Genomic DNA, 27758 nt, shown 5'->3' on the forward strand with positions numbered 1-27758 from the left:
GGGGCACTCTTGTCGGTTCTTTAGCACATTCTCTCAAAACTCATAGTTAAATACAATCCAGTCCCACAGCTTTACTGACATTCAGAGTACTCATTATTTGGAACACACTCTCCTCCTGTACCTCTAAACCTCAAACCTGCCCTATCCATCTAGTATTAAAATTTACTCCTCCAGGATGAAATACTCCAATAAAGTGTTCATTGAACAATTCCACTATGTCCTCTGCATCAGTGACCCTATTCCCATTTTTATCCTGCAATGTCATTCTTCCACAATGAATTCTCCTCCTACTGGCCACTTGGCTAAAAAATTCCCTAGGATTTTCTTTGGATCTTAGGGCCAATCTCTTCTCATATTCCAGTTTCGCTTTCCTCACCATACTAGTCAATCTCCTGGCCTGTGTCTTATATTCTTCATGCATCTGCTTTTCACCTGTCTCCTTATATCTCTTCCATAGTCTCTTTTTCGCAATGCAGTTCCTGTTTAATATTGGTTGTCATCCACTTCACTTCAAATTGTGTCCTCTTCTTCACTTGTGGAATACAGCTTACTATTGCTATAACAAATATTCCTTCATAATTTCCCTAGTGATATCCCAGCCTTCCAATTCCTCCTTCCATGAAACTTCTCCAAGTTGACGTCTAAGACTATTATAATCACCTGCTTATAATTCCACATATTCCCATCTCTTTGATACTCCTGCATGTCTATTCATCCTCCAAGTCAAAACCACATAGTCACTCTCTCCAACTGGTGGGAGAGATGTCATCTCAGTTATTATCAACTCTTCTGATGCTATGACCAAATCCAACACTCTTGAACCTCAAGAGTTATTTATTCATCCTTTCTGATTTTTTACATTATTTCTCCAAATTAATTATCTATTTCTGGTGTTTTTAATTATTTTTCATTGCATTTTTAACAGTTATATTCTAATCTTTTACAGGTTATCCTGTTTAATTCATTTCTTACTAATTTTTTTTTAGGGTCATTCAGTTTCCATCTTTAAGTCTTTAAAATAATTTAGCGATAACAGTAGTGCCTTAGTTAAATTATCAAGTTTAGGAAGACAGAAGCACAAAGTACTGCAGTTCTATTCTAAATATAATTTCAAGTTTTTTTTTTTTTTTTTCAAAAATGCATTATATATTTCATAATAGTTTTAATCACTAAATCACAGGTCTAAGTTAGGGGGTTCAAAACTGAGGGATGCTCCCAAACAAAATATGCATTGTACGTTATACTGATGACAACTGTGCTGTAAATAACAGAAATTGCTATGGATATGAAAGACTATTTTTGGAATCAGCTGAGAAGCATTCTTAACTTCAAAAAGTATGACTGCATTAATATGCTAAACATCTTGGAGGCATTCTAAGACCATTTAGCTTAACTTCTCTGAATTAAATATTTTGTCCAGCCCCAAGCATGCACCCTGTCTGTTTTCACAACAATCTAATTAAGTGCTGTATGTATAAATTCTAACTGTATGTTTACCACAGTTAGAATTTATGTACTAAAAATGCTGGTTCAATGGAAAAATGGTTCAATAATTAATTTCTTCTGGTGTTGTTTATACCATGAAGCCACAATAGATTCCTTCCTTAGTCCTGACAATAGCTTACATCCAAGAATCCCGTTTATAATGGAAAAGGAAAACAACAATAGTTGATATGAATAAATGCTTCATGGATTCTTGGATGTAGGCTATTGAGGTGACTGAGGAAGGAGTCTAACATGTCTGGGGCATGAGGCCAAATACAGAACACATCATCTATATATCTTACTTTGGACAGAGAGGCAGATCAGCAACCATCCATTTAGAAGAACACAAATCATACATTTGCAATCACGACCATGATCAATCTGGCCTTGCAGATCATGTTTTGGATACAACCCACAGAATCTCCTGGAAAAAAAAACATGCTCGACCAAATTACAAAAAAAAAAAAAAATACTGTTTATAGAATCTACAGCAGCACTCAGAAATCAACCAAATTTAAACAAATATGGTTGCATAAAACTTCCCAAAATTTGGGAAACATTAATTATCAGAGATCCCACATTAAATCCTAGGCCACCTACAAATACGCCCATAGAGGATGCACCACCTAGATAGGACTTACCCACATGTTCCACTTAGTATTGTATTGTATTTGAGTGTGTCATTACAAAAGTTATTTGCAATCCCTGAAGATATCTGTGACTGAGACAAAATATTGGAAGCATTAAAATTAGTTTTAATCCTTTCCCAGTGCTGAAAATATTCCATTAAACCTCCAACATGAAGTTCACAATAGTCTACTATCTATTGTAGTAGTAGAAGTGAATTAGTAGTGGAAATAGAAGTGAAAAGTAGAAGTTACAGAGAATATTCACTGGGACTTTATACTTCTTTTCAATTACAGGTATACCACCAATTTTCCAGCAATGGATGGTCTGAAGCCTCCTTTAGGATTCTTGTGCTCATCTGACTAGTTCAGTGAGACACCACAAATGGTACTGCTGTAGTGCACACTCACTTAATTATTTACAACTTCAGTTGGTGATCTCTAGATTTTGAGGGATTCTTAGCTTATATTGCTTACAGTCAACCCAAGCTAAGGCTTCTGGGCAAGATCCAGTTCAGAGTGTTGGTTGTGTCAATTGTAAGCACATGTCCATATTGATATAAAGTCAAAGTATCAAAACGATTCAACCATTGTGTGTCAAGATGGAAACTGTGATATGTGTTAATAATGGTTTGTCAGCTGCTTAAAGAATAAAAAGCAAAAGGGACAAAATATTGAAATTCTTGCAGACTGATTCCAATAAGCAAATTAGTGTAAGAAAAACTATAAAAAACAGTAAGAGTATTGAACAGGCTAAGTTATTATTATGTAACACCTCCAGGGAGTCCAAAGACTCATCGAGCGAGGGCACTCTACTCCACAGCTCTCCATCTCCACCAACTGCAACTACCTATCATCCACACCAAAGCCATCTACTGCTGATCACACTACTAATATTTTCACAGACAATCACAAACATTCATGCCCATGGCAGGATTAGAACTCGCAGCCTTTTGGCTGGAGAGCAGATATGCTAACCACTGGCCAACCAGGCCAGCAAATAGAACATGAGTGTGCCTATATAGTGAAGGATGGCTTCAAAGGTTTAAGAAGTGTCATGGAATTTCTATCCATAAAGTGTACACCATTAACTGTAGAAAGGGGGGGGGGGGGAATGAAGGCCCAAAGGATTCAAAAAATCATCTAAGAATAGAGTTTCTATTCTAGGGTGCTCGAATGCAGCAGGAACACACACACACACACACAAATATAAGCTGCTGGTAACATGAAAAACTAAATGCCCTAGGGCCTTGAAAGATATTAAAATTTACAACACTGTATACTGTGCAAATAAAAATACCTGAATTACCACTGAGATTATGGTAGAATGGTTTCAAATTTTTTTTGAAAGCTTTAACACACTTGTACATCTGTAGGTCTATTGAAAGATTAAAAATTCTTCAAATTCTGGAGAGCTGAACTCCTGTTTAAGAAAAATATTTCTACAGTGAATTTATCAACGAACTGTACATTTCTTATCCAATCCAAGACCAAGGAATATTATACTCTGTGAAGGCTAAGTGTTATGTATTTCACGACACATTTGTTAATATTGTAAATGCTGGCAAGCCTGACAGACATTTATTAAAGAATTTAACACAAAAGAAGTGCTTGGGTTTGTCACTAGTGCCTGGGAGAAGATAAGTAACACCAAAGAAATTATGGCATAAGTTGTGGCCTATCTTGATGTTTGATAATTCTCCTGATGAAAATGTTGGCAATAGCTTTATAGGATTTAATGCATCAAAAGAGAAAATTGCTTGAGCTTGCAAAAAAAGTGTCACAGGATCTGCAGCCAAGGGTAGGCTTAGTGAAGATAATCTGGCCCAGTGGATGAAAATTGACAAGCGACACCTGTTGTTCATCACTGTACTGACTCTGAAATTGTACTGCTCTAAATCCCAATAATAAACAGTGAAAAGTGATGAGCATAAGAGTGATGAAAATGAAACAGATGTAGATGAAAACTTACTGTCGACTAACTTTAGTCAATAGGTGAATTAACCAAATGGCTAAAGCAACACATCCCTATGATGGAACAAAGAGGTAATCAATTTTCATTTGATGAATTAAAAATTACACAGTGAAAGATCAAAGCACATTAAACAATTTCACTTTAAAATATTGTTACCCCTGCAACATCAAAGAGCTATGATGAATCAGCTAAGAAACAGATAGTAATCTCAGCAGCCCTAAACTTACAGACTTCGATCAGAGCTAAAATCATAGTAAAATTCTAATTTTTGCTGCTTTGGAGTGGTACTATAGTAACATTCTTTGTAACATCAATTAATAAACCTGTTTTCATTTATATCATACAAAAAACCCAGCATCATTTCTACGTGGACTAATGCACAGTATTATTTCATTAAATCATTTAATTTATATAAAATTAATAATCCTGTTTCACTGATACTAATAAACTTATACTGTATCATTTATACTAATGTACAGTACAGTCTGGTCTCCATATTTCCAGATTCATGTTTTTGCACTGAAGGTCATGAAATCGTGCATCTTCAGTTTCGCAGTGAGCATTAGGTTACTTGTGCTTAAAATATCACTGTGTTTATATGACTACCCATGAGTTTTATACAAAATCCATCTAGTAAGAAATAAAAGTCTAAAAGAACAACAAAGCAATGACTTTGAAATAGAAAGTGCAGATTCTACATAAATGTCGAGAAGTGCCCATATACGCAGCTGTAGACTGCATGTTTGCAGTCTACAGCTGCATATATATATATACACTGTACAGTATAGTATGTACTGTACAGTACATAAAGAAACAAGAAACTAAGTGAGTCCAGAGAGGTAGTGAAAATTGGTACAATTCTCAGTGCTAAATATGCAGCTTATGAGATAAAATGATGCTAAAAAGGGAGAATATAATATTACTTTGGATCAAAGACCAGCAGAAAAAATTGCCTGTGAACACTGGTATGATTTTCACACTTATTCTTGACAACAGATTTAGGCAGTAAACCCCACCCTGTATCAGCATCACTACAGAAACCACTTTCATTGCTAGCAAAGGCTGGTCTAGAAATTAAAAACAAATTTTTTCACTACGTCATGTAAAGATTATGGGTGAGTCTGCCTCAGCTGATCCTGAACCTGCTAAGGCATACCCTGCGGAACTTAAGAAGCTCATCAAGGAGAAAGGATCTAAACCTAAGCAGGTTTTCAACATTAACGAGAGCCAGTTGGGCTTGGCTCCCACTGGAAAGACCTCAATAAAGGTCGAAACTAGTCTGGGTAGTGGCCCTTCCCTTAACGCATAACATTATACATATCCGCAAGGAGATGTGTTTTGCATTATGGGAGATACTGAGATAGGAGTGTTGGTAGCTTGCTCCACCTTTGCAAGGAGTTGCCCGGTGTTGTACCACTTTACCCCAGTCCTGAAGATACTTTCAGGTGCAAACTTTGTTTGCACACACTTGGATAAAGGATTAAACTAAATTTATTATAGTCTAACCAAGTGAAAAATAAACTTTCAACATAATTAAAATCTTTTAAACACATTTAAACAATTTTATGTTAATTGTAAATGGATGCGTAAGTGTTCAGACGTATGTTGAAAAAAACATCTAGGGCTGTTTGGATGAGAGTACAGATTTTTCTAGAATTTCAGTTTGCGTGAGAAGTATTCTTATGTAACCCCTGAGAATATAGAGACCTGACTGAATTTTTGTTTAATCACTTAATTTCCATTTAATATTTAAATTTCTAGTGGTCCATGGTGCCTCAGAAACATGGAAGGAGTATGATTAATGGATTATAGATGTACTTATGAATTATTACTATTATTATTATGAGATTTCCATTGGTCCAACAAAATAGCTAATCCAACAAGGTTCTGGAACCATTAATGCCATAAAATCAGTAGTGTCATAATTATTGTCATAAAATCATAACGCCCTTTTTCTCTGTATCGCATGCTTAATCTCTTCATTTATTCATCCATTTCACACCTACCTTATTTAACCTTCTGACCCTTGGAATACATTTAGACATTGTTTCTACTAGATAGTTCTTGAATATTTCCCAAGCTGCATTGATCTCTTTTCCAGCTAACTCCTCGTTCCATGCTATCAAATTATCTCCCGAGCTCTTCATAATCACCACCCTTGTAGTTCCACATATACCCTTTTCTCACAGAGGCCCTCACACTGCTGGCAACCACCCAGGTAATCACTTCATGTCACTCTCACCAAATGGAGAGTGATTGGACACCTCATTTGTAATTACATCCTCTGATGAGATGATCAAATCCAAGACCCTCAATCCTCATGTGCCCTCTGTTACATACTGTCTGAGGTAGATGTCTGTTAAAAACTCAAGAAACTAATTTTCTTTACTTCCAGTTGCTATCTCATCTTTCCAGTCTATATTGCCATAATTAAAATCACCCTTTTGTTATTTGCTTGACTAATTTGATTATATATTTCATAGTCACTACCAGGTCTATAACAACATCCAACCAAGTATTTCATTCTATTCACCTCTATCTTACACCATACTGCCTCAAAGCCACTGACACTATTTCCCTCATACATCTCTACTTTGTATGGACATAACTCTTTCTCTATCAACAATAGCACTCATCCCTTTTTTTACCCTTTCTATCCTCACAAAATACATCACACTTTTCCATCTCTATTAATATCAAGATGTCGTCCTCATCCAGCCATGTCTCACTTATTCCAACAATATTTGGGTGAAGAGACTCAATTAATACAACCATTTCATCTACTTTGTTTCTTACACTTCTAGTATTTGTATACAAAAACAGCAGCTCATTCTTGGATCTATAACTAGTTCCACTGATACCACTCCTTCGACGTGATTTCTCCATGCTCAACTCAAACCATTTCCCTTTCTCCTTATTCATTTTAGAACCCTCTTCAAATCCAACTGTTTCCTCTTGATCCCAGGTCATCCCCTTCCTTTCCTGTCTACTGCATTCTTATCATCTTGGAGCATCCACCTTTCTCATGCTCCAAGATGATAAGAAGCTTCCTTGCACTAAGTTAGTGCAAGGAAGCACTAACTTAGTGCTTCCTTGCACTTTTCGGTTCAGGTCATTCAAATGACAGGTAATGTCAACCATAAAAGCTAAATCTTGAATCCATTTAGTATCTTCAAATTCAGGCACATTTTTTTCTTTCATTTCCATGAAAATATTTATTTCATCAACTAATTCAGAGAGAAGTGTTTCAATACAATACCCTTACCTAGCCAATGAACACTACTGTGATAGGGCAGTCCACATTCAATATCAATCTCACTTAAGAATTTATCAAACTGTCGGTGATTTATGCAACACACATGTATAAAATTAACTGTTTTGACCACAGCATCAATGAAATGGTCCATTTTGAGAGTTTTGCAGCATAGCACTTCACGATATATAACGCAATGCACACTGTAGAGATGGTGCATTGCGTTATACATCGTGAAGTGCTATGCTGCAAAACTCTCAAAATGGACCATTTTGAGAGTTTTGATTCAAATTCAAATTCAAAGATTCAAATATATCTTCCCCCTGTTCTTTGGCCTTTCAGAGGTACACGCTCCACAAATTCTTCTATAATGCGATATCTTCATCAACATCTCAAATAAAAATACAAAGCTGCACTACATCAGTAATGTCAGTGCTTTCATCAACGGCAATGGAAAATGCAAGAAAAGAATGAGCTTTATTTTTAAGTTGTAAGTTTAAGTTTTCAGAGATATCCATAATACATTCTGCAATAATATCCCTTGACAATGATATAGGGAGTGTTTAAGGGTCAAAGCTGCATAACTGAGAGGAGACCTTCACATAGCCTTTAAAGGAATCCGGAGAACCGACCAGGACTGCTGACCTAATGTCCAATTCCCACCTTCTCATGGTGCACCCTATTGGGTACACTTGGATACTGAATGAACGACGATGGGCTGGCAATTTGGGATTTAGCCGACCAAATTGTATTCTTATTGGCTTAAACCAATATACAAAATGATGGTATAGCATGACAAATTTTCATGCCAGCTGGGGCGTCGCCCATTTAAACAAGGCCCCAGTTGTTTTCGCCAGGGAACCAGGGCGAACAGCGAAAAGTCAGCTACTGAAACAAATCTGAAAGCACACCCCAACTCAACATCACCAGAGTTAAAGATCAGTACTATCAACATAAGAAGCCTGAATGTCAAAGAAATGGTGCTAGCTGAGGAATTAGATAAGTACCAGATTGACATAAGAGGAGTGATTGAAACAAAAAAGACAAAAACTGTTGATATCATTCTGAGCAATAAATACAAAATGTTATATTCAGGCAATGATAATCAAGGAAAAGAAGGAGTAGCCATAGTATTCAACACAAAATACGAGGCTAATCTTCCTGAATGGCAGGCAGTCTCAAGTAGAGTGATGTGGGCAAATATCAGAATGGGGAACTGGACAATGAGACTTATTTGTGCCTATGGTCCCACAGAAGGTTCTACCAAGGCAGAAGTGGATGAATTTTTTTAGCCTTTAGAGAATGCAACTGACAATGAAAAAGGAAAAGTTGGTTCTTGTTGAAGATCTATAAATAGCAGAATAGGAAATGATTGTCAGACATACAAAAATATTTTGGGAAAATTTGGAGAAAAGAGCAAAGCAAATAATCATGGCAAATACCTGTGGATTTCTGCTCAGGACATGGACTGGTTATTACTAACACCATGATCCAACATAAAAATGTGCAAAAATTCACATGGAGAGAAGAGGCAAGGAATAAGAAAAGTCTTATTGAATATGCTATTGTTGATAGTGCTGTTTTCTCCCTGGTGCAGGACACCAGAGTGCACAGAGGATTTGAAATTGGAAGTGATCACTATTTAATCTTGAGCAAGATAAAATTGAATTTCATATTGAAAAGAATAACATGTAAGAAAGTTTTAAAGCGATTAAAAGTTGAGCAGCTCACAGATGTTAACTGTAGACTAAAATACAAAGCTTATTAAAGAAAAAATGAAAGAGTTTGAGAACAGGAATGAAACCTTGGAGATTAAGTGGCAAGCCTTGAAGAAAGCCCTAATTGATTCAGCCAGAGAGACATATGGGGAGGTTGTCTGCAAGGATAGAAAAATCAGAACTTTGGTGGCACAGGAAGTTAAAGAGGGAGTGAAGAAAAAAGAAGAAAGCATATAAGTCAGCTTGTGCTCTTAGAGAATACAGAGACAAATGTAAGAAAGCTAAACACTGTGTAAAACTAACTAAACAAAAGTCATGGCAGGACTTGGACAAGAACATAGAAAATAAATATCAAGAAGGTGATAAGATATTATTGAGGTTGTTGAAGAAGCTTAGAAATGGAGGAAAGAGTGCTGTAAAAGGAGTTAGAGATGATAAACGTGACATGAAAACAGGGGTGAAAGATATCCTTGAAGTATGGAGTAATTACTTCGAAAAATTGCTAAATGAAACAAGCAATGATAGCACAGTGGTAAAAAAACACTCAACAGGCATACAGTCAGGAATATACATCCATACTTGAAGTAGAAAAAGCCATCAAAGGCTTGAAATGTGGAAAGGCAGCAGGAATATGATATTCGACCAGAAATGCTGAAGTATGGTGGTATAAAAGTCTTACAGTGGCTGCACTGCACAGTCCAGAAGGCCTGGACAGAGAGACGAATTCCTGATGATTGGAGTAGAGCTCTAATAGTACCCATATATAAAAAGGGAAATAAAACTGAATGTGAGAATTACAGAGGTATTTTCCTACTGAGTGTTCCTGGCAAGATTTATGCCAGTATTCTTGAGAAATGGTTGACAAGAATTGCAGAAGAAAAGCTCGGTGAAGAACAAGCTGAATTCTGGCCAAACAGATGCTGTCAGAATCAGATCTTCACTTTACGACAAATAGTCGAGAAAGCATGGAAATATAACAAAGATCTGTATTTAAGTTTTGCAATCTGGAAAAGGCATATGACAAGGTGCCAAGAGAGAAGCTATTCAATATGCTACAGTTATATGGTGTCAATGGGGCATTATATCAAGCAATACTAAGTCTTTATTTGAGTTGTAAATCAGCAGTTAGAATTGAAGGAAGTATAGGAAGATGGTGTAATGTAAAATCTGGTGTGAGACAAGGATGTACATTATCCCCTCTGTTATTCATTATATGTATGGATCACATTATGAAGGAAAGCGGTATTAAACATGATATCAGAATTGGAGATGTTAATGTCAGCTCTTTGCTTTAAGTGGACAATGTTATACTTCTAAATAAATCCGTTACAAGTTTGCAAGATTCACTGACTAAATTGAATAACAGTTGTAATAGATATGGTATGAAGGTCAGCAATAAAAAGACAAAGATAATGAAAATAGGTAGAATCATTGAAAATGTCAACTGTGTTGTGAACGAAGAACCTATAGAACAAGTAAAACATTTCAGCTACTTCGGCACGATTTTTAGTGAAGATGATAAATTAAATATGGAAATAGACAACAGAATCAACAAAGCTGGTATGGTAGGAAGTCAACTGAATAAATTTATATGGAATAAGAGAGAAATTAGTCGGAACACTAAATTAGCTGTATACAAGACAGTATTCAAGCCAATTTTAACTTATGGATCTGAGAGCTGGGTCAGAAGTAAAACAGTTGACCAAAGACTAGAGACCGCAGATATGAGAGTCCTGAGGAAGATTAGAGGCATGAACAGATGGCATCAATGGCAATATCATATTAAAAACGAGGATATTAGGAAAGAACTTGACATTGTTAGCATTCAGGAATGTGTTAGCAGAGCTAATCTCAGGTGGTATGGTCACTTAAACAGAATGGGCAAGGAAAGATTGGCAAAACAAGTGTTCTCTGTCAGGTTGGCAGGAAAAAGACCCAGAGGAAGACCAAGATATTGGTGGATTGATATGGTACAAAGTGCCTTAGATGATAGAAATATAAGATCTGATAACGTTGGAGCTTTGACAAGTAACAGACTGATTTGGAGGAAAATTGTAGATAGAAAGTTAGTAATGATGTAAATTTTTCATGTAGTACTATCATATCCTGTACACCCCCCTTGAGGGTGCATGTCAGGAATTTCATGATGATGATGATGACAATGATATATCTGAAAATGACTGCCGTTTTTTAGGACAAACTATTCTGAAGCATTCACATACATTTTTTAATAAATTCCCTTCTGAAAAGGACTTTGACAAAACTATTTTATTTATTTATTTTCAATTAAGCTAGCTTTAACTGCAACATCACTCTTTTAATGTATTTTTCAAAAATTCACTGCTGATTCTCTAATTGAGTGTATAGTTGAACAATTTTTCCTTCACAAATCTTTTCACTATAATCTTTAAATTTCTTTTCATGATTAGTTTTATAATGTCATTGCATATTGTACTATAGCAACAGAAATTTGTTTACTACAAATCAAGATTGGTTTACCATCCAATTTGACAAAAAAATATAAATGTCTTTTTTTTTTTTTAAGCATAATGGGGTTAGGTAAATATATAAAATTTTTACATAAAATAATTTGTAAAACTAAAATTATCTTTACTGAAAGCAGTACACTATCGCTGACAAGTATATACACATACACACACATACTTATATATTTTAACACAGGTTTTAACACATTCATTTTGCGGCATAAACACAGCTCCGCAGTGAAAGGTTAAGCCTTAAACAGTTTATCTTTAATTCTTAACTGTTAAGGGTTAAATATAAACTGTTTTATAACCCCTATAAATATATATTAACAGAATAATTGAAAATTAAAAAATAATAATAAAATATATATATCTTTTTATAAAATTGAGTTGCAAGCAGGATCTGGCCATCGAGTCATTTGTTTGACACCCCTGATTTATACTATTAAAGGCTGTTTTAGTCTTTCCCAGTATATATACTCTTCCTTTTATTTGTGTTATTTTTTTTTGTACCAGTAACCCTGGGACTACCAGTTATTTTGTTAAAAGAACTTCTTTATAAGTTATAATTTTTCATATTTATCACAATAAATCCAGTTCAGAAAAAAAATTAATTACAAACAAATATTTGTCAAACTGTTAGGTACATTGAAATTAGGGATACACACTATTTCCATTAAAGAAAAACATATCAGAATATTCAATAAACAAAAAATTAAATATAACCAATATCAAATATACTTACTAATACTTTACTTCCGCACACTTCATGAAAACCTTTGTCAAAAGCATCAAAAGGTTCAGCCACAGATTGATTCAGAAGAAAATTTATATACAAATCAACATATTCGTGTCTGCAACATAAATTTTACAAGTAAATATATGCAGTCATTGGATTTTGTAGCTAACAGCTATGTTCAGATGATTAAATAAAATGATTTTGAATATAACAGACATGATATTACATAAGATAACAATAATAATAATAAAAAAGGATACAAAAGAAAAAAAAGCATAATTTAAATGTTAAATCTTGTTTTTTATAAAAAATTACTACATTTACCTATTGATCTTTTTAACTAGTTAAAATAATCTTAGTTATCAGGAATTAATAATGATAATTATTATTTAATTGCACATGTACCTCCATAGAGTCCTAAGACTCATCATGTGAGACACACACTATCAACCTAATATCACACCTCTCCTTGAAACCATTAACAGACAAAGCACTAATAATGACTCAATATCATTGTGAGGGCTTTGTAGCAATGGCAACCCATTCCATCTATTCAGCACTCTCCAAGCAAAAAATCCAGTCCTCACATACTTGCTAACCACACTTTTCTCCAACTTTCTGCCACCACTAGCCAAGTGCTGAAACATTTCCCATGTATCAATCCTATAAAATCCTTTAAGTTAAATGTTTCTATCACATATCCCCCCCCTTTTTTTTTGGCCATCAACCAACTTTTGCAATCCACAAATCCTTAATATATCCTCACAGGGATATATGAATAGTTTATATATGAATATATATATGAATATATATTCATATATATCATATATGATATATATACGAATGGTTTTGAGAGATATCTGAAATCTATTCTGTGTTTATTGACTTAACATCAGCATATGACACAGTTTGAAGAAAAGGGCTGCTGCTATTTAAATTTCTGAAGATGATTCCATGTAGAAGACAAACCAACTTATTGAACAGTATGCTTAATAACAGATGGATACAGATACTCGCAGGCAATTCAAAACTGAAGTGTGTCTACCTTCCATTTTAATACCCATCAGGCTAATTTCAAACATACTGTCTTTTTCAGAGATACATTACTGAACTTTAACAGTACACCTAAATAGTTAGTGTTACCCTAGATAGAACACTCACCTTCAAAGAATACCTAGTGAAAGTAGCTCAGCAAATAAAAAACTCCTAATAACATAATTCAGAAGTTGGCTGGTTCAACTTCGAGTGCAGATACTGAAGCCTTACGTCTATCAGTGTTGGCCTTGGTTTATTCAACTATGGAGTATTGCTCTCAAGTTTAGCTCGACAGTGTTCACGCTTCTAAGGTGGACACCCAACTTAATCAAACAATGAGAATAATAGCAGGAACTATAAGATCTACACCGAATTATTGGCTCCCTGTCATCAGTGACATCGTACCTTGTAACTTACCAAAAAACAGCTCTTGATAAATTATGGACAAATTTAACCAACATTTGATATCTTCATCTAATCCCACAGCTCTATTTACATTGAGATTCTGCAATATCTTAAGAAACTCCAATTCATCCACCTCTGCTCCTACATAAATCTCTCTACCTATGTCAGAACATCAACTCACTTGGATGATAAACCCTTGCAAAGTCATCACTCAGTAACTCAGCTATTTTATCTGCTTCTGTCACCTGGCAACCATCAGCACTAATTAAGGTTATCTTCCCTTGCAAAGTAGTCACTCGGTAACTCGACTATTTTATCTGCTTCTGCCACCTGGCAACCATCAGCACTCATTAAGGTTATCTTCCATACTCATTACTTGCCGTGAGTGAAGAACGTTTTGGGATTTTCTTTGGCCTGCTAAGATACTTCTTCTTATAATCTGATTTTCATTTCCTTGCCTGACCCTTGCTTAACTGAAGGTGAGTTATCTGATCTGATATGGATGTAACAGCAGTATTAATTTTATTATAACACTAGAATTTGTGGGTGATGGTAGACAGAGTTGAAGTTCAGAGGACATATTTAAATATTCAGTCTTACCTCCGTCACTCATTACTTTATTACCTCAAATATTCACTCATTTTGTTCATGAGTTTACTGGTCACCTTTCTCCTTTTATACCCACCACAGCATTTTCTTTTTCTGTAGCTCATGCTTAATGATATTACTCACCTATCAATCTCCTACCTCATTAACCCTTCTTACCTTAGGTATACAATTTAATACTGCTTCCTCTAAATCAGGGGTCAGCAAACTGCGGCTCGCAAGCCACATGCGGCTCTTTGGGTACGAACATGTGGCTCACAAGTAAAATTGAAAATGAAAATAAAACTATCATAGTTTAATCTATAAAATTTTTAAAGATTATACAGAGGGAGTGGAGGGGATGGTTGAGCACATGGTAGGCACGGTAGCCAAACAAAGTGACTAATTAGGATTAGGTTTTAGGGTGCCTCATCATCTAAGGTCATTTGCAGAACAGCAAAGTGACTAATAAGTGATCGCACGTGTGTGTTATTTCAACTCAACTGGCGGCTTGCTTTTATCTTTCAGTCTTGCGATTTCCAAAAAATACATAAATACTGGGGTTAACTCGCAGCACACTTCGTCCAAGTATTACTTAGCACTTCTGAAGATATATCAAGCCTTGGTTGAAGGAGGAAAACCTTCAACAATAAAAATCAATAAACAACAAACAATTGGTTGAAATGTGGTCATGTGGATAACAGTGTTCACTTCAAATTTGATAAAACAGCAAGGGAGGGTGAAAGCAATAAAACCATATTGTTGTTCATTTCATGCCTATTTTATTACTCGTCATTCTGCCGCTACAAATTAAAATAGTGACAGTATGTTCATGAAATGAACATTCTGCCGCTATTTTTATTTTTTTAAGTATACATTTTATTTCAATAATTTTTACTTATTCAATATTAATTTGTTTCGTTTGGATAATTAAAATATATAGATTTATTTGGTTAATTTAAGTCTGCCTGTGGACCACCTGTGGTCTGCTAACCATAGGTTGAGTGGTGGTGAACCTGTGGCACACGTGCCAGAGGTGGCACGCCGAGAATTTTGCTGGCATGTCAACGATGTACATATGATATCCTTTTATATGCTTATAAATTATTCCACTTTTTTTTTAATTGTTACAATACGTACTAGTTAAATTTTGTTTTACAGGAGAGAGCAGCTACGAAGACATGAATTTGATTGGTGAGGTATTAACAAAAGATCACGCAACCCAAAGACAAATGGAACCCATAATTTTTGAGTTGAAATGCTAATTCTCTTCAACTGAATTCCATAACATCTGCAACTGTCATATCACCATTCACTATATATTTCTTAGTTTTTACGACATTCACGACGGGGTGTCATTTATCGTTCCGACAGAACTTCTCATTACCGGCGGGTTCAACTCATACAAAGTTTCAACCCTTGGTTGATTTTTATTGCCTTGTTTGTGCTTGTTTTATTGTCTTCTTTGCACTTGTGCGAGTTCCCCTGGAAGGGGAACTCGCACAAGCATTATATGGCATGTTTCAATTCGTGGTAGAATTTTATTTGAAGTTAGCCTTTGTTATCTGTCATATGACATCGAGAATTTCAAATGCAGTCAAACAAACACTTATTTCATGTAATTGAAAAATTGGACAATAATTTTAGTTAGATACTGTGTTTCCAGTACAACATATGGTTTTGCTTGCATATACAGGGCAGTTTCAGTGAGAGGGATACATGTGATTCATTAGTTAGCACCGTTTTTATTCCAGCTGTCTCTAATTGCACTATTTGTTGAGAAATATATTACAAGACTGCAAAAGCCTCTGTACAATAAAACTTTTTGTACAGAGGGGATACAATAAAACTTTTTTTTTTTTTCTTGCATCTACAGTACATAATGGTTGTTGAGGGAGGGCGTGTTGTTTTTTGTGTGGGAGGTATATATGCAAAACCTGTTAATGTCTTTTTTCGTAAAGTGAAATGAGGGGTGCCAGTTATACGTGAGGGCAAGTTATATTCGACGGTAAGCGTTCGCCGATAAGTCAAAATCCTTCTGCTGCTTCTCCTGCTCCGCTGACTTCTATGGTGAGTTACAATGCATAAATATTTTTCTCACTACTGTTTATTTTTTTCTTGAAGCCAACATCATTAAAACCAATTTACTAATACAATAATCAATAATTTTATACTGAATAATATTATAAATTTTTGGTGATCAGAATCGGATATGTCAAGGAAACTTACTACAAGTTAATTTAATGATGTTGGCCTGAGGGTGATTCAAGTTCACCGTGCATGCACTCGAAATCAAAGTATCATAATGACTGAATTAGAGAGACTTCTTTCTACATAGATCGAAGATTGTAACCAAAAACGGATCCTGCTAAGAACTGACTTTAGTCTTTATTAAATCAAAAGCATTAAATCTCTTTGCAACCTTGAAAGAAAGGGCTATCAATGATGGAAAAGAAGAATTCCACTTTAATGCTGCATGGTTTGAGAAATAGCCTACATAATGTTCTAATCACAGGCAAAGCTGCAAGTGCCGATAAGAAGGTGGCAGCAAATTATCCAGAGATTTGAAGAAAATTGTATAAGAAGAGGGCAATTGTGACCAACAAATATTTAATGTCGATGAAACTGGCCTTCTTTTTGGAAGCCAATGCCTTCCAAGACTTTTCTAGCCAAATCAGAGAAATCTCAGCCTGGTTATAAAGTCGCAAAGTCGAATGAAATTACTGCTAGCAATATGCGATCCATTTGGAAGCACATTCTTTCACATTGTACAAATGATTTTAGAGGCTTTTCAAATGAATCTAAGTTAATTAAATCTCATTCTGAGAAACTGAGTGATTCTGACCTGCTAAATTTAGATGCAAAGCGGGAAGATCCTGAAGAATATGAAGAAAATTTAATCACTGACCAGAGAGATTTCACAGAAACAAATTTAAAATATTTTCGTGCAACCGAAACTTTTAAGTAGCAATGCTTAGAGACTGGCCCTTCTGAAGAGAGAAGCAGGAAAATTTGCAGAAGCAGCAGTTATTTGGAAAAAAAGAAACAGAATGCCAGCCAGAATAATTGATTTATATTTTGAATATGTTTTATTGTCTTTCAGCTTCATAGTTTTCCTTTAACTAGGTCCTGAGACATACCCTAATTCTTTTATAAAAAAAATCAAGGGTGAAAAAAAGACATTTGAGGAACGAATTATACTTTTTTCCATAGGTTATTATACTCGAATGGTGTGTTTTCGATTAATGCGCCTGTTTTAAAGAATGCATTAGGTGCACAAATCGTGGGATTGCTATATATATTTATTACGGTTGCGATTTACTGCGCCATTTTATTTCACGTGCAACTGTTACAATAAAACGTGTTACTGGTGAGATTTATTTTCATTATATTTTCGAATTATTGTCATTTATTATTTTGAATAATCATTTAGTTCTTTTTATTTTCTTTTTATATAATGCATTTATATAACGTATTAAATAAAATATATTGTTTAGAGTGTTTTTCAACATGGCTACGAAGAAAAATCTAAGAAAAACAACAGATGAGCATCATGGCTTTAAAACCGAACAGACTGAATCTTTTGCATTCATCTCGAACTCGGATGGTCTTCCAACCTATCTTATTTGCCAAGAAAAACTGGCGCACAACAAAGTAAAATTTGGAGAAACACTTCACGGCAAAACATGCCACATTTGCCAGAAAATATCCTGTCTGTGACACGAGAAAAAGAGCAGTTGAAGAACTTCAGAAAAATGTTGAAAAATCAAGTTCTGTATTTAATTATTAGAGAGAGTCTGCCAATTATGTTAATATTGCAAGCTTCATAGTTAGTCAGGAGATAGTTAAGAGAGGAAAACCATTCACAGATGGTGAATGCATAAAATTTTGGTTTGTTAATGCATCTGAAGAACTTTCTTGGGATTCAAAAACAAAGCAGAGATTTTAAATAAAATTAAAAGCATACCGTTATCTGCCAAAACAGTAGCAGACAGGACAGTCACAACGTCCTCAAATGTGACCAACGAACAAGTCGAAGACGTTAAATTAGCTTCAGCTTTATCAATTGCGCTAGATGAGTCTTGCGACATCAAGGACACAGCTCGAGTTTCCCTTTTTGTGCGGTATGTATCATCTGAGGATCCAAGAGAAGAACTTCTGGGATTATTGCCACCTAAGGGCCAAACGCATGGAGAGGACATTGCAAATGCCGTCCTTGAATGTGGAAAAAAAATCATATCCCACTCAATAAAATTGTGTCAATTGCAACCAATGGTGCAAATAGTATGACGGGAGCAAAAAAGGGTGTTGTTTCAATTTTAAAAGGAAAAATTAATCATGAAGTGAATACTTTGCATTGTATATTCCACCAGGAAGCACTTTGTGCACAAACGTTTACAGAAGAAATTGGTAAAATTATGGAATTGGTAATTAAGATTACCAACACCGTTGTAGCAAGGGGACTTAACCATCGACAATTTAAAGAGTTACTAAGTGAAATGGAGAGCGAGTATTCATATCTTCTCCAGTACAACAGGGTTCGATGGCTTTCCAGAGGCAACATGTTAAAGTGCTTTGCATCTTGTTAAATGAAATCAAACTATTCCTCAACAACACGGATGTTCAATATCCAGAATTAACAGATCAGTGGTTGCAAAAATTGTACTATAACATTACATTATAACTAAATCAGTTCAATCGTAAATTACAAGGCAAGGGAAATACTGCTTTTCAATGCTAGAGGAAGTTATTTCATTTGAAAAGAAATTGATTCTGTTCGCTGAAGATTTAGAGAGGGGAACTTTAGTTCATTTCCCAAACTTGTCTCAATATCGCCAAGAAAGCAATGCCTTCATTAACAAAGATTATTTCAAGACAGCAGTTTTAAACATGAGAGAATCTTTTCTTCAAAGGTTTCAGGAATTCAGAAATAATAAAGCGACGCTAGCTTTTATTACAAAGCCTCTCGATGCCAATGTGAAGGAATAAAACTTTTCTCCGTTTGATATTGACATAGCTAATTTTGAAATACAACTGCTGGACTTGACAAGCAAAGACTTAAGGAGTTCAAAATTTGTACGTCTTGGTACTGAAATAGAAGAACTGGAAAAAGAAAATGCAATCAGATTTCACAGCACAAGCAGACTGCTGTAAAAGAACTACAGAAGGCAGACTCAATGATTTTTAATACTTGGAATAGTCTTCCGGACTCATATCATGAGTTGAAAAAATTTCCATTTGGTGTTCTCAGTATCTTCGGGTCTACATATTTATGTGAGCAATCGTTTTCTAACATGAATTTCATTAAATGTAAATTGAGGAACCAAATTACTGATGCCAACTTGGAATCATGCCTTAAATTAAAAGTGACTAGTTACAAACCAGACATACAGAAACTTTCTAAGGAAATGCAAGCTCATTGCTCACACCGATTAAAACCAATGAGAGCAATTTTTGTGTGATTTTTTTCTTCATTTAATAAAGATATAATTAATATTATAACTTGTTATATATTGCTATAAATTTACAATAATATTACTTTAAATTTTCCTTATTTGTAAAAATATATTTATGCCTCTCGAATAATTTTTAAATTGTTGTGAGGGACAGGTTTGGCTCTTTCGTCTCAAAAGTGTTGCTGACCCCTACTCTAGATGTCCTTTAATTGTCTCCCATGCACTACCCACATTACTTTGCAAGCTTTTATACCATTGCACACTTTTGAGCTTCCTCCAAAGCCTGTTATAATCACCTGCCTTGTATTTCTATATATACCTCTCCCTGACAGAATATTCTTCATGTTTTACAATCTCCCAAGACAAGATTGCATGTAAGACCTCACTTTCCTCAACTGGAGGTAACATGGCCACCTTGGTTATGGATAGCTCTTTTGATCCTATGACCAGGTCCATTATTCTTGCAACCCAAGTCCCATCCATCACATGCTGCCTTAAGTGATTATTATTTGTATATTACTTGTATAAATTCTATTTCCTTCCTGATGTGCAACATTTCCTCCTTCCAATCGATATCTCCATAGTTGAAGTCCCCATAATAATCACTCAATCTGTACTCATTGTACTAATTTGCTGATGCATGTCTTCCTGATCATGGGTGGAACTCCCTGGCCTATAATAGCAGCAACCAACCATATATTCTGTCCTATTCGCCTTGATCTCACAGTAGATCATCAAAAGAACAGCTACCCTCCTAACTACCTTCTATTCTTTTTTGACTGAATTATTCTCAAATCATCAGCAATGCCACTCCCCATTCTATCTTCTCATCTTCCCTAAAAATAATAAATCCTTCACAATCTATCCCTGTACATCTTTTGCTGTTATCCAAGTCTCACCAATGCCTATAACTTTTGACAACGTTGTGCTAAAAAAATGTTAAAAGCTCCTTTTTCTTGTTTCACATACTTCTGGCATTAGTATATAGAAACATGCCTTGGACAATTTTGTATGCAGATGACATCGTTCTGTGTGCAGAATCAAGAGAAGAAGTGACAGGTAAATTGAAAAGATGGAGGAGAGTACTGGAAGAGAGAGAGAGAGGTATGAGGCTGAGCAGAAGTAAGACAGAGGTACATTATGATTATTATTATTATTATCCAGGCCTCCATGGAGTCAAAAGACTTCTCGTGGGAGGTCCTTCCTAAGAAACAAAAAGTCTATCAAGACTCATCGAGGGGAGGTCCCTCCCCCCCAAGAAACACAAAGTCTATCATACCATTCCTTAAACTCATTGACCATTCTCGCTCTCACCACTCCATCAGGCAATGCATTCCATGTTTCACCCACCCTCCATGCAAAGAAACCACTCCTCACCCTCTTGCTCACGGTTTTCTTTCATAACTTCCAGGGATGGCCTCTTGTCATCACTCCTTCCCGCTGTCCGACCAAGCGAAAGAACTCCCCAGTGTCAACCCTGTAACCACTGCTCAATAGTTTAAAAGTCTCAATCATATCACTTCTCCTTCTTCTATCCACCAAACTCTGCAGTCCACATTCCCTCAGCCGATCCTCGTAACTATCCTTGTACAATCCTGAAATCATCTTTGTTATCTGCCTTTGTACCCTTTCCACAGTTAATTTATCCCCTTCAAATCCTGGGGACCAAATCTGAGAACAATAGTCTAAGCATGGTCTGATCAGAGTCTTATACAACAGAATGATAACACTTTTATCTCTGCAGGTCAGTGTCCTTCTCATTATTGCAGCAATCCTCTGTGTTACCTTCACCACCTTTGCAATATTTTCCCTAAATTTGGTTTCTATCAATCATCAACTCCAGATCTCTTGTCTCCCCTACTTCCTTCAGTATAGCTCCTCCAATAGAGAATGAAGCACTCCATCAATGTGTCCCAAACCTCAAGACCGTACATTTTGCTGCATTAAACTGACATCCCCATTCATTTGCCCATCTATCTAGCTTATTCAAATCCTCTTGGGGCTACCACATCTGCACTATTACTAATAACCCTACCAAGCCACACATCATCCACAAACAACTGAATATCCCCCTGCAATCTACTGACAATGTCATTGATATAAAGTTTAAACAATATAGGTCCCAGTACTGTGGAACCCCACTTGTAACCCTCTGCCTCCTTGAAACTCCCCCACCATACACAGCTCTCTGATACCTATCAGACAGTCAATCCTGAATCCAGATGACCAATCTGACATCCAGACCCATGTGCTGCAACTTAAATATCAGCTTATCATGTGGTACCCTGTCAAATGCCTTCGCTACATCTAAGAAAATGGCAGTATACAGGGTGTTCGGGATAAATTTGACAGTTTCGTAAGGAAAAAGAAAATCTTCTTTGTATCTATTAAATTTAATGAATTGACAAAAAAACATTACAGGCAGAGTTAATTACAATACTATCAACAAGATTTACTCAAAATAACCACCATTAGCATCGATCACAGCTTCAATTCTGCTTCGGAACCTCGAACAAGCTGATGCTACAGTCTCCCTGGGAAGGGCCGCAAAAACTGTTTTAATTTTATCCATTTACTGGCTTTTGTATTACTGGAAGTGCGATTGGTGTCTTTTTCAACTGCGCCCCATACAAAATAATCCATGGGGTTAAGGTCTGGGGAGTTTGGAGGCCAAACATTTGGACTGGTGAAGTCGTAGAAATTTTCAGACAACCATTTTTGACTTTTCCCAGAGGTGTGGCAAGGGGCCGAATCCTGCTGCCATACATACGGCCTACCATTGGCTACCCTTGTTATCCAGGGCTTGACTACAGTTAGCAACTCCACGAACAAAGCCCGAATTCCAATGCCAGGGTTCTTCAACACCTGTTCCTGCAGATTTGCGAGGAATTCTGCTGTACGAACGCAATCAGATCGTCTGCTAGGGATCTTTCTTCTTGCTACATCCTCGTAGTCACCATTGCAAGTCTCTAGTTCATGCCTGATTGTTTTTACTGTATTCAGGGAGCATTGGGCAGCAGTCGTAATATCCTTATTTTGATGGCGGGCACGAATCATCATGATACAAGTTATTCTCTTCCATGATTCAGGTGGGTTCCAGCTATCCATCCTTTCTGACATCTTGTATATGAATGAAGAAGGGTCCAAACTTTTAAATGAAGAGAAGTGTGTGTTAATACATGTAACTTACGGAAAAATATAATTAATTATAAATATGTCAAATTTATCCCGAACACCCTGTATGCGTTTCCATCATCTAATGCTCTTTTAACTTTATTATAAAAGGCTAGCTCTAGTAGCAAGGCTTATACGTCGGTCATACATAACTGGTAATTAGTTTACGGAATTAACAACGCATATAAAGCATATTAATTAAAGGCAACTTTAATGAATAACTTCTATATTTCAGCAACGTCACATTGCCATCTTCAGGAACATAAAGATATGGTATGTGCATGCAGTCACTAACAAAAGCAAATGAGGAAGAAAGCAAGAAACTAATATTGTTCCTAAAGTCCTAATGGTGCCCTCTGGTGGGCTAATTTGGTTGTCTTGGCCGTTAGGCTGAAGTTCTCATAATGTAAGTCTCCCAAATTTGGGGTAGTTTCATGCACCCAAATTTGTTGAGGTTTGGAACGTTTTTTAGAGCTGCTGATGATTCCTTGAATAATCTTTCGTATTTAAACTTGCTGCAGCATATTATTTTAGTTTTCTTCCAACAAATTCTATGGTGGGTGCCTAAGGCATGGTCTGCCAGCCCAGAGCAGCTGTACTGGTGAAACCGGATGTAGTCTTTGTGTTCTGAAATCCTGATATTTGCTGTCCTGCCTGTTTGGCCAAAGTAGGACAATTTGCAGCTGCAAGGGACCTGGTATACATCAGGTAGGTCTAGGGAAAGTGGTTGGTCTTTGGTAGAGCGGATAAGGGATGCCAACTTTTTATATGGTCTGTAACAAGAAGTAAGGTCATATTTTTTGAGGATATTGGTTATTTTCTCAGATGTGCCCTGGATGTAGGGGATGGTGATAGATTTGGTGTAATCCTTATTGTGGAGGGGGGGGGTTTACTGGTTTTAGTATTTTTTGGGGGTTATAGCCATTGGCTAAGAAAGTGTTGAGGATGTGGTTTAGTTCAGTAGTTAGGGCCTTGTCATCTGAGCAGATTAATTTTGCCCTGTTATATAGTGTTTTTATAATCCCATACTGTTGTGAAGGGGGTGGTGGGACTGCTGGTGAATGTATCTGCCAGTATGGGTGGGTTTTCTGTAAACAGAGAAAACCAAAGATCCATCAAGCTGGTGAGTGATTAAAGTGTCTAGGAAGGGGAGGGTGTTGTTATCCTCTTTTTCTAAGGTGAACTGGACTCTGGGGTGTTGGTTGTTTAAGTGTGTTAGGAAGGAGTGTGTCTGAGCCATGTGGCCAAATAGCAAACACATTATCCATGTAACGAAGCCATATAGTGGGTTTTTGTGGGGCAGAGTTTAAGGCTTTCTCTTCAAAGGTCTCCATAAAGAAATTGGCCAAGGGTGAGGAAAGTGGTGAACCCATGGCTGTCCCGTCTATCTGTTTGTAGAACTTTCCTTGTCAAACGAAATAGCCTGAGTTCATTGTGAACTGAAATAGGGCCGAGATATCGGGAGGAAACTTGGCTTCGATGAGTGGGACATTAGTGAATAGGGAGGAGACGTTAAAACTGACCATTATGTCAGTGTGTTGGAGTGAGAGGTTTTCTATACTGGCTTTAAAGTGGGCTGAGTTTTTATGTGTGATGGTGTGTTGCCAATATAGTGTGTGAGCGTTTTGGCTGATTGTTTGGCTAATTTATATGTGGGGGGAATCAGTGCCATCCACTATGGGACGTTATATTTTGTTTATGTATTTTTGGGAGTCCATATAATCGGGGGGGGGGGTCTAGAGTTATAAGATTTTAGTTTGTTAGTCACTTCTACAGGCCAAGAAGTGACTTTCTTAAGGAGTCTGTGGAGAGTTCTAATCTGAGAGCTGGTAGGATTATATTCAATAGGGAGGTAAGTAGTACGGTCTAGTACTAAAGCATTAAGCTTACCTTTGTAATCCTTTTGATTGAGCACCACAGTGGCATTTGCCTTATCCACTTTGGTGATTACTTTTTTTTTGTTTTTCTTCATTTCTAGTAGGGCTGCATATTCGTCTCTGGATAAGTTGGTTTTTGGCGGTTTGGCTTTAGTGAGAACACCGGCTACATCCAGTCTGACGTTGTTGGCGATATGGTTAGGAAGGTTGCGAATCCCACATTCTATTTGGATCATGATTTCCTCGGCAGGTATTCTTTTAGGAGCTAGGGCAAAATTGTGACCACGTGCAAGTGTGGTGAGTGTTTTGGGCTTTAAAACTAGCAATGAGAGGTTGACTAGTGTTGAGTGGTGGCTGTGGTAAGGAAGTAGAATTCTTTATCAGGTTTTCATATTTTTTTGAAAAGGCTAGCATATTGCTAAAACAAGAGCGCCCCTTCACAAATCCATGTTGACTCTCACAGATAATATTACCTTCATCTGCCCAATGTTGTATACGGTCCCTCACTACTTTCTCCAAGATCTTAACAACTACTGATGACACACAAACTGGCCTATAATTAGACACTTCCAGTCTGTTACTTCCCTTATGCAATGGCACTACCTTCCTTCCATTCCATGGGCACCATTCCCGCAGCCAGACTTTCATTGAAAAGCCAGGTCAAAGGCACTGTCAGTTCCCTAGCACATTCTCTCTAAACTCTTGGTGAAATACTATCCAGTCCCACAGCTTTACTGACTTTCACAGTACTCAGTATTTGAAACACCCACTCTCCTCCTGTGCGTCTAAACCTCGAATCTGCCCTATCCCTCTAATACTAAAGCTGACTCCTCTAGGATGAAATACTCCAATGAAGTGTAAGTGTTCATTGAACAATTCCACTGTCCTCTGCATAAGTCACTCTATTCCCATTTTTATCCCACAATGTCATTCTTCCACAGTCATTTCTCCTCCTACTGGCCACATAGCTAAAAAACTCCCTAGAATTTTCTTTGGATCTTAGGGCCAATCTCCTCTCATATTCCAGTTTTGCCTTCCTTACCATACTAGTCACTCTTCTGGCCTGTGTCTTATATTCTTCATGCATCTTCTCTTCACCTGTCTCCTTATATCTCTTCCATAGCCTCTTTTTCACATGCAATTCCTGTTTAATATTGTTTGTCATCCACTTTACTCCAAATTGTGTCCTCTTCTTCACTCGTAGTATACAACTTACTATTGCTGCTAACAAATATTCTTTCACAATTTCCCACGCACTAATGATATCCCGGCCTTCCAATTCCTCCCTCCGTGAAACTTCCCCAAGTTGACATCTTAGACCATTATAATCACCTGCCTTATAATTCCAGATACGTTCCCATCTCTTTGATACTCCTGCATGTCTATTCCTTTTTCAAGTCAAAACCATATAATCACTCTCTCCAACTGGTGGGAGAGATGTCATCTCAGTTATTATCAACTCTTCTGATGCTATAACCAAATCCAAAACTCTTGTTCCCTCTATTACATGTTGTCTAAGACATTTGTAAGAATTCTAGAAATTCCATTCCCTTATTGCTACATGCATCTTCTTCTCCCCAATTTATACTACTGTAGCTAAAATCTCCTATAACAAGCATTCTTCTTGCACTTGCCAAAGTGAACTGTCTAAACATCTCCTGGTCCCCACCCTCTGTGCTCCTGGGTCTGTAGCAACACCCCACTAAATATCCTGTCTTGCCCATCTCTACCTCACACCATATGCTTTCAAAATCATTAGTGTCACTGCTGTCCAATGCCTCCACTCTTAGAGGACATAGGTCATCACTTATCATAAGCAGTACTCCACCACCACGCTTTCCCTTCCTATCCTGCCGAAAAATGCTGTACCTAGTGACTTCTATTAGTGTTATTATATCCTCTTCTATCAACCAGGTCTCAGTGATCCCAATAATTTTTGGCCAGGCTGATGCTATCTGGAATGCTCTCTTATTCCAGATACTCATGGCATCAGTGTAAAGCATATAAATGTTGTTATTTCTATACCCAGCATTATCCCCTCTAGACTCCAGTGGGCTCAGTGTTACCTGTGTCGTCCCCCTTCTCCCAAGTAGCCATTCCCACAAGAGGCCACCCTGCTACCATCCTCCCTGGGTACTAGGTACATGTGTTGCAAAGGAGATGGCAGCCAAGAGAGAGATCTGCAGCTGGAAGGAAATGTCATCAGGAAGGTTAGTGACTTTAGATACTTTGTTTCAACAGTGAAAGAGAATGGAGAGGCTGAGAAGGAAGTGGGATGCAAGAGACAAGCTGGATGGAGGAACCAGAGAGAGAGAGATGGCTGGAGTGCTACTATGTGATAAGAGGGTGCAGGTCAATCTAAAGGGAAAAATCTACAAGACAGTGGTGAGACCAGCTATGACGTATGCTATGGAAACTGTGGCCCTGAGGAAAAATAACATCAGCAGGTAGCAGAAATGAGAATGCTTAGGTGGACATGTGGTGTGACCAGAAAGGATTGTCTGAGAAATGACTAAGGGGAATAGTGAAAGTTGTGAACTTAGGAGCAAGGATACAGGAGGCAAGGCTGAGATGGTTTGGTCATGTGACGAAGAGGGGGAGGACAAGTGTGTGGGAAGAAAGTCATGCGGATAAATGTGCAGGGGAAGAGGAAGTGTAGGTGGCCAAAGAAGAGATGGAGGGAGCTGGTGGAGGACCCGAGGATGAAGAACTTGGATGTGGTTACAGCCCAAGACACGAGGATGTGGAGGAAACTCATTGGCAGCTTCTCAACAGCAAAAATCTTAAACCAATCAAAATACCTTAATAGCAGTGACACAGCCTACATAATGTGCAATACGAAATGTTGTTCTTTAATTCTGATGGCTTTCCGAAAATGGCCTTACTCCACCTAGGAAACTGATTTCATCTTTCATCATATATTTTAATATTTTGCTTTCAAGGA

At 36.9% G+C, this 27758-nt stretch overlaps 1 protein-coding gene across 3 annotated transcripts in view; it reads right to left on the reverse strand.

The window, feature by feature from the left end:
- The window catches only part of Herc4 (HECT and RLD domain containing E3 ubiquitin ligase 4), a 604012-nt gene that overhangs the window by 72634 nt on the left and 503620 nt on the right, over nucleotides 1-27758 (reverse strand). For all 3 annotated transcript variants that reach the window (XM_090409674.1, XM_090409672.1, XM_090409675.1), the window contains one exon: nucleotides 12289-12397. In XM_090409674.1, coding sequence (XP_090265800.1) covers nucleotides 12289-12397 — 109 coding nt within the window. The remainder of the gene's footprint in view (nucleotides 1-12288; nucleotides 12398-27758) is intronic.

Source organism: Typopeltis vanoorti, chromosome 19 (assembly GCF_054136105.1).
Source record: "Typopeltis vanoorti isolate ZY-2024b chromosome 19, IOZ_Tvanoo_1.0, whole genome shotgun sequence".
Lineage (NCBI taxonomy): Eukaryota > Metazoa > Arthropoda > Arachnida > Uropygi > Thelyphonidae > Typopeltis > Typopeltis vanoorti.